Genomic DNA, 16361 nt, shown 5'->3' with positions numbered 1-16361 from the left:
TTTGGTGTTCGGTGAGTTCTTTATCTCTTCATTTGATGTTCTAGGGTTTCAGGATTGTTGATTCTCTGTTTGGCTTAGTTTTTCAGATCTTTGTTGTGGAGGGACGGCGTGGTGCTTCTGCCTAGACGGCCATCTTGCCGGAGTCTCCTGAATTTTCTTTTTTAATTTTGTTGAATATTTCCTCCCTCTTATTATTTTTTTTTTCTCCTTCCATTTTCTAGAACTTCTGTTATTTTCAAATCGGGTTTGTTGGACTAATCCTTTAATTAAAAAAAAAAAATTCTCATCTGTTTTCTATCTTTTTTACTCTACATTCAAGTAATCTTCTCTTGAGTTTTTTATTTCTGCTCCATATTTTAAAAATCTAAGATCTTTTTCATTTTTCAAATGTTCCTTTTTATAACACCATTCTTTTTATGGATATAGTATTTTCTGTCATTTCTCTGAGGATATCAGTGGTTTTTTAGTCACTTTCTCCCTCCTTAGGCTCTGTTTACTCTGTTATTGTTTTCTGTTTGTTTATTTTTATCTCTCTTTCATTGTAGAGGCTTTCCTCATCTGCCTGGTGGTCTTGGGTTATCTGCTAATATTTAAGAATGGGGCATTAAAACGTATATTGGGAGTCCCAAGTGTGTGGACTGGGCTTGAGTTTTTATCTTGAAGTGATCCAGGTAGATCATTTCTTCAGGAACTCTGAAGTCAGTATCTTTTGGTCTGTCCTCTTGGGCTAGTCAGAAGAGTCTTCTGATTTCCCATGGCCTGTGTGGCCCACAGTGATCTGGAAGCAGCTGAGGTTAATAGGGCTATTCTAGTCCCCCATTTTCAATACAGTAACCCTGGCTTCAACTCTACCTGCTATCCCATAGTCCATGTTGTTGTTGTTGTTACGTGCCGTTGGGTCAGTTTCTTAACAGCAACCCCATGGGACAGAATAGAACTGCCCCAAAGGGTTTTCTAGGCTATAATCTTTACAGGACCAAATTGCCAGGTCTTTCTCCTTCCGAGCCTCTGGGTTGGAACCACCAACCTTCCAGTTAGCAGCTGCTTGCTTAACTGTTGCGCCACCAGGGTACCTTCCATAGTCCATAAACCCCGTTTTATTGTCATCAGAGAATAAACTGTCAATCTTCTGTTGGGCGTGGTATGGGCGGGTCCTCAGCTGTGTGTATATGCGTGCAGGGAGGTCAGGAACTTAAGATTCTAACAGTTTCTTAAACAGAAGATCTATCTATCTTTGTTGTAGGGGAGAGTTGTTGCCTCCTCTGCCCCCACTTTCAGGGGTGATGGGTGCCATCAGTTTCTAAGCTGCTGGGGAAATTCTGAAGCATACATTCGGTTGAAACCTGGATTTCCGTATTTGCTAGCTTACAGCATTCTCTTGGGTCTGGTAAGCCAGTCATTGCTCATCCGTCCATAAGCTTTTCTGCTTCTACAATTTTGATGCTGTTTTCTCCTTTCCTGATCTTTTTCTTTATAGGTTACATGTCTTTTAAAAATGCATTTACTGTCATTATAGTGGGATTTCAAGAGGAAGTGAAAGTATATGCCTGTGTTTAACCCACCACCTTTAACAGACTCCTTTTAAACATTTACAATAATAAAGAATCTATGTGGTCGATATTCTGTTTAGGGAAATTTTCCCTGTGAGAAGGATGAGAAAATAATGAAAACAGGCCCCTTTCTACAGCAGTTTTATTGTCCCAAATGATTGGAGCCTGTAGAACTGGCTCATCTGGCCAGTATGGTCATAGATCTTACCAGCCTGGCTTTATTTAGTCAGGGCTGCACCTTATTGAGCCTGTAATGTGTTCTTGAGATTATCTGTGACTGTTTGAGTTTATTTGTAATTCTGCATGGATTTACCTCTTCCCTTTTTACTGTTGATTTGAGGAGTTCTTAAAGCAAGGTGACCTCATGTCTCAGGACACTTAACCTCAGATTTTGTCGTTTGGAGCTTCACTCCTTTGTTTATGCAAATCTGTTTCTCAGCACTATTTTTGTGTCAGACATACTGAATTTTGCCCTTTTACCTTCTTCTTCTTGAATGAAATTGTTTGACTTTTTCCGAGCTGTTATTAGGTATGGTTACTTTCAGATTGCCTTGACTGAGGGCATATATAAGTTTTGTCTTAGGAGTCTGATGTCTCATCAGTGATTTAAGAGTAACCTACCTTGTGTTTACATCTACCTGTTCTTCCAGCTTGTTCGTCTAGACGTTGGGAATCAGAGTTGTCTCTTGTCAGATTTTAGCCCGCAATCATCTGTGCAACTAATTTCTTCCATTTTAAGCCAGTCAGAGGAAACGAGGTCTTCTAGTGCAGTATTTTTCACACTTCGTTAGGAGTTATGAAATCAATTTAGTGGGCTGAAGCCAGCCATTTTTAAAATGAAATGCATTGCTTATAGTTTTGTGACAGTTTGTTTCCTCTATGTGTGAGCACACCAGATTGAGATATAAATGTTTTTTTCTTTCCTGTAGGTCATGGTAAAAAAAGATTTTAAGTCTGTTGCTCTAGTCCAAGCTAACCTTTGGTCCCTCTTAGAATATCCATGACAAGTGATTATTGTTAGAGTTTGAGGGATAAGAAAGACCATAATTATGCATGTTGAGACCTAGAAATCTAAACTCCCAAAGGGAAAGAATAGGGAAAGGGAGAATATGGTATCTGTTTCACTCAACAGACAAAGCAGGGAGCCCCCAAGAGAGGTATTCCAGCCAAGAGTTGATTGCTTGGGAGAGTGTTGACAGGTTGTAGGGTTAGTAACCAATGTCAGAAGGGGTTGTGATTTATCGCATCTTTCTCTGCACTCCCTAAGTGCCTTGTCCATAACTCTACTCAGTGGACATGCCATGTTGTAATGTAATTATTTTTTAAATGTCTGTGACTTGGCTAAGTCCATTGTTGGCACTCCATCAATGCTGATAAGAGAGAGGAATAAAAGGTAGGAATTATTATTAGCCCCCCTTTACTTACATACACATTAATGAGCATGTCTACTCCTGCACAAGTTGGGAAGGCACTCCATGTCAAGTATGAGCATTGTGACTTCATCATGAATACACTTTGAAAACAGTCCACTCATGTTCTGTAAAGCCAATAGCAGCAAAAATTCCATCATGTCTTGCAAAGTGTCAGTTTGTTTTATCGTATGGCCTTTGAGCTTTGATAAGAGGTAAAGAGGAAATGGCTAGGCCCTTGCTTGCCCTAAGTAACAGCATTAATGATAATAAGTCAGATGGAGTGGGACTGGGAAACAGTTATGATATGCTCTTGGTGGCCAGGTTCAGAATCAGTGAGACTCTGTGGCAGGAGAACTGTTGTAGTCTGAAGGATTCAGGAAGACGTCTCAGAGCAAAGGATATCAACAAGGACACCTGGGGCACAAGTAAGCATTAATCAGACAGAGAGAACAGCATGGGAACCACCAAGAAAGGGAGCAGCTCATGAAGAGCCTCCAGATGCTGATTTGATATTTAGACTTTATGTTCTATATAATGGGGATCTAGTCTGCTATAGGCATAGTAGTCGTGGGAAGTCTGCAGAAATTGGAAGCAGTCAAAAGTGGAATCAGAAGATCGATCAGTTTATAAGACTATTGCTGAGTCCCAGAAATGAAGGCTTTTTGGGGTGGTGTCAGGGCAGTGGTGGCAGAAATGCTGCTAAAGAAGAATCAGTGGAGCCTGGAGGTTGTTTGGATGTGAGGGGCCAGGGAAAGGAAGGGTCACCTTTGACTCTGCAGTTTTGAAGCTCATTGGCTGGAGATGACAGTGATTTTTTTCACAGTAATCGAGAACACTCAGGGAGAGGCAGTCTTGGCAGGGAAAATTGATGGCAAGATAGGGATATTACATCTTGAGTTGTAGAGAGGCCTTGGAGTACCATTTCTCAAAGAATGATCTTATTAGAAGAAGACTTCTCATAATTTGTGGGTAGACTAAACTTTTCCATTTATTTGCCATTTCCCTGTAGAAAGCTCTTAGCTGCTGGGCAGAAAATGAGATATCATGGAAAGACAGCATATTTTAATGTTCTAAATCCAGGAACCTATATATTTTGATATTTTTCTTGGCTAAAACATGAAATTGTTACTTGATTCTGATAGAGGTAATCAAGGTTTTGTAAAAGGCAGTAGCGTAATAGAAAGACTTGTCTGTTTATAAATCAACTACCAGCCTATTAGTATGAATTTACACAAATGAATGCCAGATACTTTGAATTAAAAACCTTCACAGTCCCATCTAGAAAGATCAGTAAAGCAATAGAGGACTTGAACAATGCTGTAAACCAATCAGACCTAACAGGCATATGTAGAACACTCCACCCAACAACAGCACAATATACATTCTTCTCCAGTGCACATGGATCATTCTCCAGGGTAGAGCATATGCTAGGTTACAGAGCAAGTCTCAATAAATTTAAAAAAGATTGAAATTGTACAAAGAATCTGCCCCAACCACAGTGGAATGACACTAGAAATTAATAACAGAGGGAAAACTGGAAATACACAAATATGTGAAAATTAAACAACGCACTATTAAGCAACCAGTAGGTCAAGGAAGAAATCAGAAAATATTTCGGGTGGAGTGAAATGAAAGCACAGCATACCAAAACTTATGGGATGTGAGAAGGCAGTGCTTGAGAGAAATTTACAGCAGTAAATGCCTACAATAAAAAAGAAGAAAGATCATGGTTTCATTTGACATCCCACTTAATTGGCCTAATAATGTGTTTACTGCTTCTGTTCTACCTCCTAGTTCATTACATAGTGCCTGGTGTCTTAAAAGCTTGCAAGCACGCATCCAAGGCACAATTGGTCTCTATTCACCTGGAACAATAGAAGAAGGAGCATCAGGAAGAGGAAGAGGATATGGAATGTGTAGCTAATTGCTTCCATGAACAACTGCCTCCTTTGCTATGAGACCATTACTCTTGTGCCTGGCTACCATTACTGAATATTTTGATCAAAGATTCCATACAAGAATCCTGATCAAAAGGGGCAAAACACAGAACAGAATCTCAAATGTGAATGGACGCTAGTCTTCCTGGAGCCATGGAGGGTGGATGAACCCCTGAAACTATTGCACTAGGATAATCTGTAAACCTTAAACCAAAAATATCCCCTGAAGTCATCTTAAAACCAAATCAGTAGTAAAAAAAAAAGGGGGGGGGCTATCTTCCAGCACTATATCAGACAGTGTTCTGCTGCTATTCATAAGGTTTTCACAGGTCAGTGTTTTTCAGAAGTAAACCTCCAGGTCCTTCCTCTTAGTCTGTCTTAGTCCGGAAGCTCTGCTAAAACCTGTCCACCAAGGGTGACCCTACTAGTATTTGAAATACCAGTGGTAAAGCTTCTAGTATCAAAGCAACATGCAGGCACCACAGTGCTACAAACTGACAGACATGTGGTGTTCAGACACAACAGGTATCAAATCACATAAAGAAGCAGGACAAGATGGCTCCAGCAAGTGACCAAAATAAAGAACCAGAAAGCCTTCCAGAGGAAGAAATGGTAATGGAACTAACTGATAAGGAGTTAAAAAGACTAATGTATAGGGTGCTCCCAGAGATCAAGGAAAATAGACAAAACCAAGGAAAACAGACAAAGCGATAGAAGAATTCTGGAAAACAATACAAGAACAAAACAACAAAATATATAGTTAGAAACCATACAAAAACAGCATCTAGAAATCCAAAAGATTAACAATAAAATTTTAGAAATAACTTAATAGAAGGACATAGGAAAAGAATTGAATCAATGGAAGACAGAATCAGCAAAACAAATGACAAATACCTTGACACCAATTTGATTGCGGAAAAATTAAAAAAAAAAAAAAAAAAGGAAAATGAAAGAAACCTAAGAATTATGTGGGACACTATCAAGAGGAAAAATTTACACGTGATTGGAATTCCAGAACAGGAGGAGGCCAAAAAAAAAACCCCACAGAGTGAGTAGTTGAAGATTTGCTGGTAGAAGACTTACCTAATATCATAAAAGATGAGAAGATATTCATCCAAGAAGCTCAACGAACCCCATACTGGTTAGAAACTGAAGAAAGTCACCAAGACATATCATAATCATACTTGCCAAAACCAAAGACAGAGAATCCTGAAAACAGCTCAAGAAAAATGAAAAGTCACCTGCAAAGGGGAACCAATAAGACTAAGCTTTATTACTTGGTAGAAACCATGCAGGCAGGAAGCTAGTAGGATGACATATATAAAACCTTGAAAGAAAAAGATTGCCAACCAAGAATTATACGTCCAGCAAAATTATCTCTCAAATATGAGGACGAAATTAGGCCATTTCTAGATAAACAGAAATTAAGAGAAATTGTAAAAATCAGACCAACCTTACAAGAAATATTAAAAGGAGTCCTTAGGACAGAGAACTAGCAACATCAGAAAACAACCTGAGATTAGGACAAAGGACAGCATCAGCGAGATATCAACCCAGATAAAGAATTCTCAAAAATAAAACAAAGCTAAAAGACTGACAGCAGGGAACCAGAGACATCAATCTGTAAATGATGACAACATGAAAACAAAAAGGAAGAAATAGAGTAGTTATAGAACTTTCATATGGAGAAGACGTCAAGGAGATATAAAGAAATAAAAGACTCGTTTAAACTTAGGAAGACAAAGGTAAATTTCAAGTTAACCACAAAGAAAGTTAACAAACCTACTCATCAAAAGAAAATAGAAAAAAAAAGGCTCAGTAAACACAATGAAAGAAATGAAAAATAAATTCACAAACAAAAACAACTCAGCACAGAAAATTAAACAGAACAAAGAAACAATGAACACCACAAAAAAAGCACAACAGAATCACTGCAGTAAAACTCATACCTAGTGATAATAACACTGAATGTAAATGGCTTAAATGTGCCGATAAAGAGACAGAAAGTGGCATAATGGATTAAAAAAAAAAAAAAGACCCATCAGTAATCACAATAGCAAAAAGATGGAAACAACGTAAGTGCCCATCAATGAATGAATGGATTAATAAACAGTGGTACACACCCTGGCATTACTGGCACAAATCAAAAAAACAGAAAATAACAAATGTTGGAGAGGCTGCGGGGAGATTGGAACTCTTAAGCACTGCTGATGGGAATGCAAGATGGTACAGCCATTTTGGGAAATGATACGACACTTCCTTAGAAAGCTAGAAATACCATAAGATCCAGCAGTTCCACTCCTAGGAATATATCCTAGAGAAATAAGAGCCGTCACATGAATAGACATATGTACGCCCATGTTCATTGCAGCATTGTTCACAAGAGCAAAAAGATGGAAACAACCTAGATGCCCATCAGTAGATGAATGGATAAACAAACTATGGTACTTAGACACAGTGGAGTGCTACACAACGATAAAGAACAATGCTGAATCTGCGAAGCATCTCACAACATGGATGAATCTGGAGGGCATTATGCTGAGTGAAATAAGTCAGTCACAAAAGGACAAATACTGTGTGAGACCACTACTATAAAAACTTATGAAAAAGTTTATACAATAAGAAACAATCTTTGATGTTAACGAGGGAGGAGAGGGGTGGGATGGAAAAACACTAAATAGACAATAGATAAGTGGTAACTTTGGTGAAGTGTAAGACAGTGTACCATACTGGGGAAGCCAGCACAACTTGTCCAAGGCAAGGTCATGGAAGCTCTATAGACACTTCTAAATCCCCCGAGGGACCGAATTATTGGCTGAGGGCTGTGGGGACCATGGTCTCGGGGAATATCTAGCTCAGTTGGCAAAACATAGTCTATAAAGAAGTAGTTTACAGTCTACTTTGGTGAGTAGCGTCTGGAGTCTTAAAAGCTTGTGAGCAGCTATCTAAGATACTCCACTGGTCTCACCCAATCTGGAGCAAGGAAGAATGAAGAAAACCAAAGACACATGGGAAAGATTAGTCCAGAGGACTGATGTACCACAAGTACTACAGCCTCCACCAGACTGAATCCAGCACAGCTAGATGGTGCCTGGCTACCACCAGCAGCTGCTCCAACAGGAATCACAATAAAGTGTCCAGGACAGAGCTGGAGAAAAATGTAGAACAAAATTCTAACTCACCAAAAAAAAAACCAGACTTACTGGCCTGACAGAGATGAGAGAAACCCCGAGAGTATGGCCCCCAGACACTCTTTTAACTCAATAATGAAGTCATTCCTGAGGTTCACCCTTCAGCCAAAGATTAGACAGGCCCATAAAACAAAACAAGACTAAAGGGGCACACCAGCCCAGGGGCAAGGACTAGAAGGCAGGAGGGGACAAGAAAGCTGGTAATAGGAAACCCAAGTTCGAGAAGGGAGAGTGTTGACAGGTTGTAGGGTTAGTAACCAATGTCAGAAAACAATATGTATACTAACTTTAATGAGAAGCTAGTTTTTTCTGTAAACCTTCTTCTAAAGTACAATAAAAAATATAAAGTACAATAATAAAGTATATATATTAAAAAAACCCATCACCGTTGAGTTGATTCCGACTCATAGCGACCCTATAGGACAGAGTAAAACTGCCCCATAGAGTTTCCAAGGAGCACCTGGTGGGTTCTAACTGCTGACCTTTTGGTTAGCAGACATAGCTCTTAACCACTATGCCACCAGGGTTTCCAAATATATATATATATATATATATATAGTTGACAAAAATACCACATGGCCAAGAACAAAGTCCTGTGGTTTCATCAGATGAATTTAAGTCTTTAAATTATTATTGTAGCTCCGATCTATCTTACAGAAGTCCACAAATGTATATATATCATGCTGTAGTGAAATCCAAATACATAATGGTGTTCGCACCATTCCCTTGATTGATTACTCTTATTAAAAATAAGCTTTTGAATTTACTTATTCTTATATGTTAGGTCCCAGTGATCACTTCTTTTCTAAGTGCATTCAAGTTGACTATTAGTATATCATTATTAAATGTTAATGAAACTCACTGGTATAAAATTCCTGAAATTTGCCCTTTTTCCTTCCCCTCTTCTTTTGTGGAAAGATAAAATAATGTTGCCTTAAAAAAAAACACTATTACATACACACAATGGAATTGTACGCAACAATAAAGAGTAATGACAAATCTGTGAAACATCTCACAACATGGATGAATTTGGAGGACATTATTCTCAGTGAAATAAGTCAATCACAAAAGGACAAATATTGTATGAGACCACTACTTTAAAGAAAAAAGCAGGAAAAGGTTTATACACAGAAAAAAAAAAATTATTTGATGGTTACCAGGGATGAGAGGGGGAAGGAGGGAAAATTATCAACTAGATAGAAGACGTGTTAATATTGGTGAAGGGAAAAGCAATACACAATATGGGAAAGTCAGCACAACATGACCAAGGCAAAGGAAGAAACTGAGAGGGATGCAAGAATAAAGGGCAACTATAACTAAAACAGATAATCCTGCAACAATTACATTAACAAACAGTAATTCATGAATGGATACATAGGTAGATAGGTATGCTAGAGAGGTATGGGAAGGTGTAAGGGAGCACACCCACCTGCAAATACAGGTTTGGTTGTGGATATTTCTACATACATAATTGTAGGTGCTGCATGTACATTAATACAGATTATAGAGCACACAAAGGTCATAGTCAAGAAGTTCCTAGGCTCAAAGGTGGAGGACCATAGGCTCGGGGACATCTATGTCGATTGGCACAACGTAGTTCATAAAGACAGTGTTCTGCATCCTACTTTGGTGAGTAGCATCTGGCGTCTTAAAAGGTTGCGAGTGGCCATCTAAGATACAACTATTGGTGTCTTATTATCTAGAACAAAGGAGAGTAAAGAAAACCAAAGACTCAAGGGAGCAATTAATCCAAAGGACTAATGGACCACATGAGCCACAGCCTACACAACTGCTAGAACAGAAGAACTAGATGGTACCTGGCTACCACTGTCGAGCACTCTGATTCAGATAATGACACAGGGTCCCAGACAAAGTGGGAGAAAATATGTAGAACAAAAAATCACATTCACAAAAAATACCAGACTTACTAGTCTGACATAGACTGGAGGAACCCCCAAGACTGTGGCCCTAAGTCACCCTTCTGACCTGGAACTCAAGCCATTCCCAGAGACTACCTTTCAGCCAAACAATAGACAGGCCCACAAAATAAACAGTAACACCCAAGAGGAATGTGCTCCTTAGAACAATCAATTATATGAGATCAAAAGGGCAATATTTGTGCAAAAGCAAAGATGAGAAGGCAGGACAGGGTAGAAAATCCTGACAAAAGGAAATGGGGAACCTAGAGCAGAAATGGGAAGAGTGCTGACACATTGTAGGGAATGAAACCAATGTCATGGAACACTTTATGTACAAATATCGATTAGGAAACTAATTAATTAGCTTTGTATACTTTCACCTAAAGCACATACACACACACCAAAAAACCCATAAAAAAAAAAGAAGTCCTGGACCAGATGCCTTCACTGGGAACTCTCCCAAACATTTATAGAAGTGGTTACCAGGAGTAGGATAGTGGTGACTGGTTTAGAGGGCACTGAATTTCTGTTAATGGTAGTGGAATAATTTGGAAAAGGATAGTGGTGATTGCTGCATAACATAATGAATGTAGTCAATGTCACTTAATTTGTACATGTAAAAATTATCGAATTGGCAAGTGTTACCTATATTTTATCCCCCCCCAAAAAAAAAAATTCTAAAAAACAAAACAAAAAAAATCCTTCACATTTTAATTAATTAGAGCCTCTTCAAACTTTCTGTTTCTTCATTCCTGGCCACTATTCTACAGTGTCTTTTGAGAAGCAGTTTTCTTAAAAGAGTACAAATTAGATTATTTCCCTTTATTGATTTGGAATTCTTAATGAGACTTTTGACTAATTAGGCATTGTCTTAGGCTGGGTTCTCTAGAGAAGCAAAACCAGTAAAGCATATAAATATATATAGAAAGAGATTTATATTAAGGAACTGACTCACGTAGTTGTAGAAGCTGGAACGTCCTAATTCCTGGGTCAGGCTAGAGGCTTCTCCTGATTCACATAGCTACAAGGGCTGGCAGACTCAAGAATGGCAAATCAGACAGCAGGGCTCTGGCTCACAGGCTGCAAAGACCGATGAATCCCAAGAACCGGAGACCAGATGGACAAGAGCCAGCTGCAGGATCCAGAGTGTGCAAAAGCCCATGAGCCTTGCCAAAAAGTCCACCTATATTGGATGCAGGCCACACTCCCAAGGAAACTCTCTTTCAACTGACTGGCTACTCACAGCAGATCCCATTATGAAGGTGATTACTTTATATCAGATTTCATCATGGAGGTGATCACATCAGTATACGACTGCCAGACTGCATCATAAGTGCCAACCACTGAGAATCATGGCACAGCCAAGTTGACACGTAACCTTAATGATCACAGACAATATATCCATGTTTGAGTAAAAAGACTATTTTAAGTCATTTAGTTAGCTTTTCAGAATGAAAAGTCATTGATTAAAGGATCACCCAAAACACAAGCAAAGTTTAGTGATGAAAAAGATTTTTTATTCCACTATGTTCTGCAAACACAACCATGAAAATGCATACCAGGTAGAAAGTGGCAACAACAGGAATTTAAAATAGGTTGGCTATCAACACATGATAATGCCTAAAAGTTTAACCCTTTGTACCTGATACTGCTCAAGATAAACTTAACTTCCAGTTGCAGGAAGAATTCTTCATTCAGCAATTAGGTCTTCCAGGGTTGGTGTGGCAGCAGTCCCAGGGGAAAAGAAACTCTCCTTTGACTATCATACGCACTGCTTTGTTGTGGAACCATATCTGGAAGAGGAAAGAATTTTCTTTAACATGATAGAGAGAAAAGATTGGGTTCACTTTTGATTTTTTGTATTTATTTGATCTTTTCTCTATGGATGTTTTTGTGTAAGACCTTTTGCTTCTGACCTAACATTTTTTTCCTTTCTTTCTAGTTTAAGATTGATAGAGAATGGTGGACGTGGATCGATTATAATCGCTTCCAGGAGCTCATCCAAGAATATGAAAATAGCAGTGGATCAAAAACTTTCTGCGCAAAGGATTATATGGCCAAAACTCCTCAGTGGGCATTATTTGGTGCCCATGAAAGAGGCTTTGATCCCAAGGACACAAGATATCAGAGAAAGAACAGATCAAAGGATATTTCTGGACGTTGAGATTATCTGACTTCAGAATGCTGAAGGACAAAAACTGTATGCCCCAGAAGTTCTTGGACTCCACTGTGACTTTTCGAAGGACAAGTTTCACAAATTCTGTTTCATATAGAGCAGACTCTAAGGTAAAACATGGGGACACAAGTCCTGAGCCTGGAGTGAGGAGAAAGCATTTCTCTTTTAGAGCCTGGGATTCAGCCTCAGGATTTCTTTCCAGAAGTCACTCCCTTTCCTAGTTGTATTTCTGAGAGGAAATCTTTTTCTTTTCTTTTTTGGGGGGAGGGCACACAATCATTATTAGAATTTAATTGGTAGTTTTGAATTATAATTAGTAAGACTTCCTAGAATGCTGTTCATGAGGGTGTCACACAGGAATGACTATCTGGGCCTCTTCCTCTTATGGACCAGTGGTGGTGTTTGTGGAGCAGCCACACTGAGTTATACTTCCCTGAGGTAAATGTATCTGCTTCCTTTAAGATGAGAACTTGATTCCTTTCTTAACATAACATCTCTTGAACACAATTAGGTTGTCATAATTGTCAGTTATTTTAAAATACTGCATCAACCTCTGTAAATTTTTGCTTAGTACCAACCCATTAGGAAATTGAATTGAATCTTTGCTGCACTAGATCTCATTCTGTTCCCATTCTGATTACCATGGAAGGTAATATATGGGTTGGATTAGAGTAAAATTTTCTTCTACAAGAGGAATTGCCATATGATGGCATTGAGTACTTAGTCTCGCCAACAAACTTTGAAACAATGAGTATAATTTTTTTTGTGTGTATGTGAAAAAGTAACCGTTCAAGCCTCTTGTCCCTACACATACAGCAGGTCTCCGTCTTCCTTCACTCTCGTAGCCCTGGCTACTTTACCCAGTCTGTTCATTAAGGTTCAAGTTTTTTCTAAGTGAAAAGATTATTAAATGCTGAATAGTTTTTTGCTTTGAAAGTTGTCATAGATACTTTTAAATTCCTTTATCCTAAAAATTGAACTAATAAAATAATATTTTGTAAAGACTTGGAGCACTAATTTTCTTTTGGCTGTCTATTTTAAAGATGCTTCTAATCCCATGGTTCTCAGCCCTGTCAGACCCATCTCTTCCTCATATGTCAGGTATTTTGTAACTCCATCTACTCCCTGCTGAAATAAAATCTCCATAAATAGTATGATCTACACACCCTCTTTGTTGAAAGCTGGGCACCATACTTATTTATAAATGGTATAATCAAAATACTTAACGTCTGTTGTGACATGGGATAGTGACAAAGTATCACAGAAATCAGATTTTCTTTTTTTGAACCCATCACATCTTCAAGATTACCTTCAGTCTACTACTTAAAAAGTCTTTGGAGATTATGTCATTGAATAGGCAACAAGGAATAGAAGGTAGAAAAAGAAATGGCAATTCAAGAGTCTATCAAAAAGCAATTACCCTATAGGAAATTACTTAAATGGGTTAAACACTCCAGCCAAGAGAAAGAGAAGACAGAAGGGATTCAAAACAAAAGACAAAAAAGAAACCATGATCCAACTATATGCTGTCTTCAAGAGCATTATTCAAAGACAGATAGAAAATAAAAGGGTGAATAAAGATAGGAGCGCAGGAGAAAGAGGTGGCAGTCTTTGTCGATAAAGATTTATTTACAGCCTTGGAAACCCTATGGGGCAGTTCTAGTCTGTCCTATAGGGTTGCTATGAATCAGGATCGACTTGATGGCAGTGGGTTTGGTTTAATTTTGGTTATGGAAGGAGTAACCAAAAAAGAGCTGGAGCAGTTATATGATACTAATATAAAAAAAAAAAAAAATAGACACTAAGATAAAAATTGTTACTGGAGAAAAGCAAGGACATTTTATAATGATAAGAGGGTAAATTTACCAGAAAGATATAATGATTAGAAACGTATATGCTCCTAAAAAACAGCCCTAAATATTTGTGAAACAAAACCTGATATAATTGAAGGAAGAAAGGCAATTCAACAATTATATTTGGAGACTTCAATACTCCGTGGAACAACTAGGCAGAAGATCAGTAAGAAAGTAAATCTGAGCAACACTATAAACCAACTAACTATACCAAACAGATCGCTATAGAGTGAGTACTCGACCCAAGAACAGCAGGATACACGTTGTTCTCAAGTGCACATGCAACATTCTCCAGGATCATATGTTAAGCCATAAAGCAAGTCTCAATAAATTTAAAAGGTTTGGAATAATATGGAGTATGTTCTGTTACCACAATGGAATGAAATTAGAAATCAACAACAGAAGAACATTTGGAAAATTCACAAAATGTGGAAATTAAACAAATCACAAGGGAAATTAGAAAATTCTTTGATATAAACGAAAGCAGAACGTAATAAAACTTACGGAATGCTGCTAAGGCAGTGCTTAGAGGGAAATTTATAGCCGCAAATGTCTACACTAAAAAAGAAGAAATACCTCATATCAGTAATTTTCCACCTTAAGAAACTGGAAAAAGAGAACAAAATAAAGCAAACAGAAGGAATGAAGTAATAAAGACTAGGGTGGAAATAAATGGAGGAAAGAAAAACAGTAGAGACAATAATGAACCAAAAGTTGATTGTTTGAAAAGATCAACAAGATTGACAAACTTCAGCTAGACTCACCAAGAAAAAAAGAAGACTCAGATTACTCAAATCAGGAAAGATGAAGGGGCAGTACTACTGATTTTGCAGAAACAAATATGGTAACGAGGGATTACCATGAAGAAATGTATGCTAACCAATTATATAACTTTGATGAACTAGAAAAATCCTTAGGAAGACAGAAACTACCAAAATGGACTCAAGAAGAAATAAATATTTTAAACATTGAATTTTCACTAAAAACCACGCAAAAAACCTCCAAGCCCAGATAGTTTCACCGACGAATTCTACCAAACATTTAATGTCAGTTTTACTCAGTCTCTACCAGAAAATTAAACAGGAGTAAATGTGCATCAGCTGATTAATGGATAAAATGTGGTGTATCATACAGTGAACTAGTCAACCATAAAGGAGAACGAAGTCCTGACACCTGCTATCACATGGATGAATCTTGAAAACAGTATGCACAGTGCAAGCAGCCAGTCACAAAAGACCACATATTGTATTTTCACTTGTAGGAAATGTCTTCACTTGGCAAATTCATAGAGACAGGAGGTAGATGAGTGGTTGCCTGGGGCGAGAGGACTGAGGAGTGAGTGCTAATGGATCTGGGGTTTCTTTTTGGAGTGTTGAAATGTAAAGTTAGATTGTAGTGATGGTTGTTGTACAACTCTGTGAATACATTAAAAACCACTGAATTGTACACTTTAATGGGTATGTGAAATATATTTTGTATAAAGCTGTTAAAAAAATATAATGGTACGTGAAATATATTTTAATAAAGCTGTTAAAAAAAGCACAGAGGCAAACCTGAATGTTTATAAAAACTTAATACAGGATGAAGAATCATAAATTAATGGGGAGTTGGAAGAAACAGTAATTTAGTTTTTCACTGTACTATCATATACCAAAATGCAAAGCTCAGAAGAATTTTTAGGTGAGGAAGGCCTTTCTTATGCATCAGAATCACCTAGAGGACTTGTGAACACAGATGGCTGGGCTCAGAGTCCCTGAGTAATACCAAAAACCAAACCCATTGCTGTCAAGTTGATTCCGACTCGTAGCGACCCTATAGGACAGAGTAGAACTGCCCCACAGGGTTTCCAAGGCTTTAATCTTTACGGAAGCATACTGCCACGTCTTTCTCCCCAGGAGCTGCTGGTGGGTTTGAACCATCTGCCTTTTGGTTGGCAGTTGAGCACTTAAACACTGTGCCACTAGGGCTCCCTCTAATAGGTCTGCAGTGGAGCAGACTTTGCACTTCTAACAGGCACCTGGGTCATACTCATGTGCTGGCCCAGAGACCACACTTTCAGAACCATGGGTAGATAGAAAAACAGTGTGAGAACTCATAAAGAACAGGTCAAAAATCTTTGACTGCAGTTTAAGTATCTAATATGTCAAACAGCACGTAAACTAAAAACCAAAAATTGGGAAAAATAATTTACATGAGGTATGATAGACAAATCCTCACCCTAAAAGCTTATATAGTTTAATTTTTTTAAATTAAGATTTGAATAAATAAGCAAAGAACATAGGACAAACTTTTATCAATGAAGAAATACAGATGGCTACAAAAT

The 16361-nt window shown here is 38.1% G+C and overlaps 1 protein-coding gene across 2 annotated transcripts in view; it reads left to right on the top strand.

Annotated features, from left to right (window-relative positions):
- The window catches only part of LOC101344394 (S-adenosyl-L-methionine-dependent tRNA 4-demethylwyosine synthase), a 274405-nt gene extending 260620 nt beyond the window's left edge, over window positions 1-13785 (top strand). For both annotated transcript variants that reach the window (XM_023735307.1, XM_004380851.2), the window contains exon 16: window positions 11952-13785. In XM_023735307.1, coding sequence (XP_023591075.1) covers window positions 11952-12173 — 222 coding nt within the window. In that variant the 3' untranslated portion in view covers window positions 12174-13785. The remainder of the gene's footprint in view (window positions 1-11951) is intronic.
- Window positions 13786-16361: the final 2576 nt, after the last annotated feature.

Source organism: Trichechus manatus, unplaced genomic scaffold, assembly GCF_000243295.1.
Source record: "Trichechus manatus latirostris isolate Lorelei unplaced genomic scaffold, TriManLat1.0 scaffold00077, whole genome shotgun sequence".
NCBI lineage: Eukaryota > Metazoa > Chordata > Mammalia > Sirenia > Trichechidae > Trichechus > Trichechus manatus.
The sequence above is the reverse complement of the archived record's forward strand: the minus strand, read 5'-3'. Positions and strand labels throughout refer to the sequence as shown.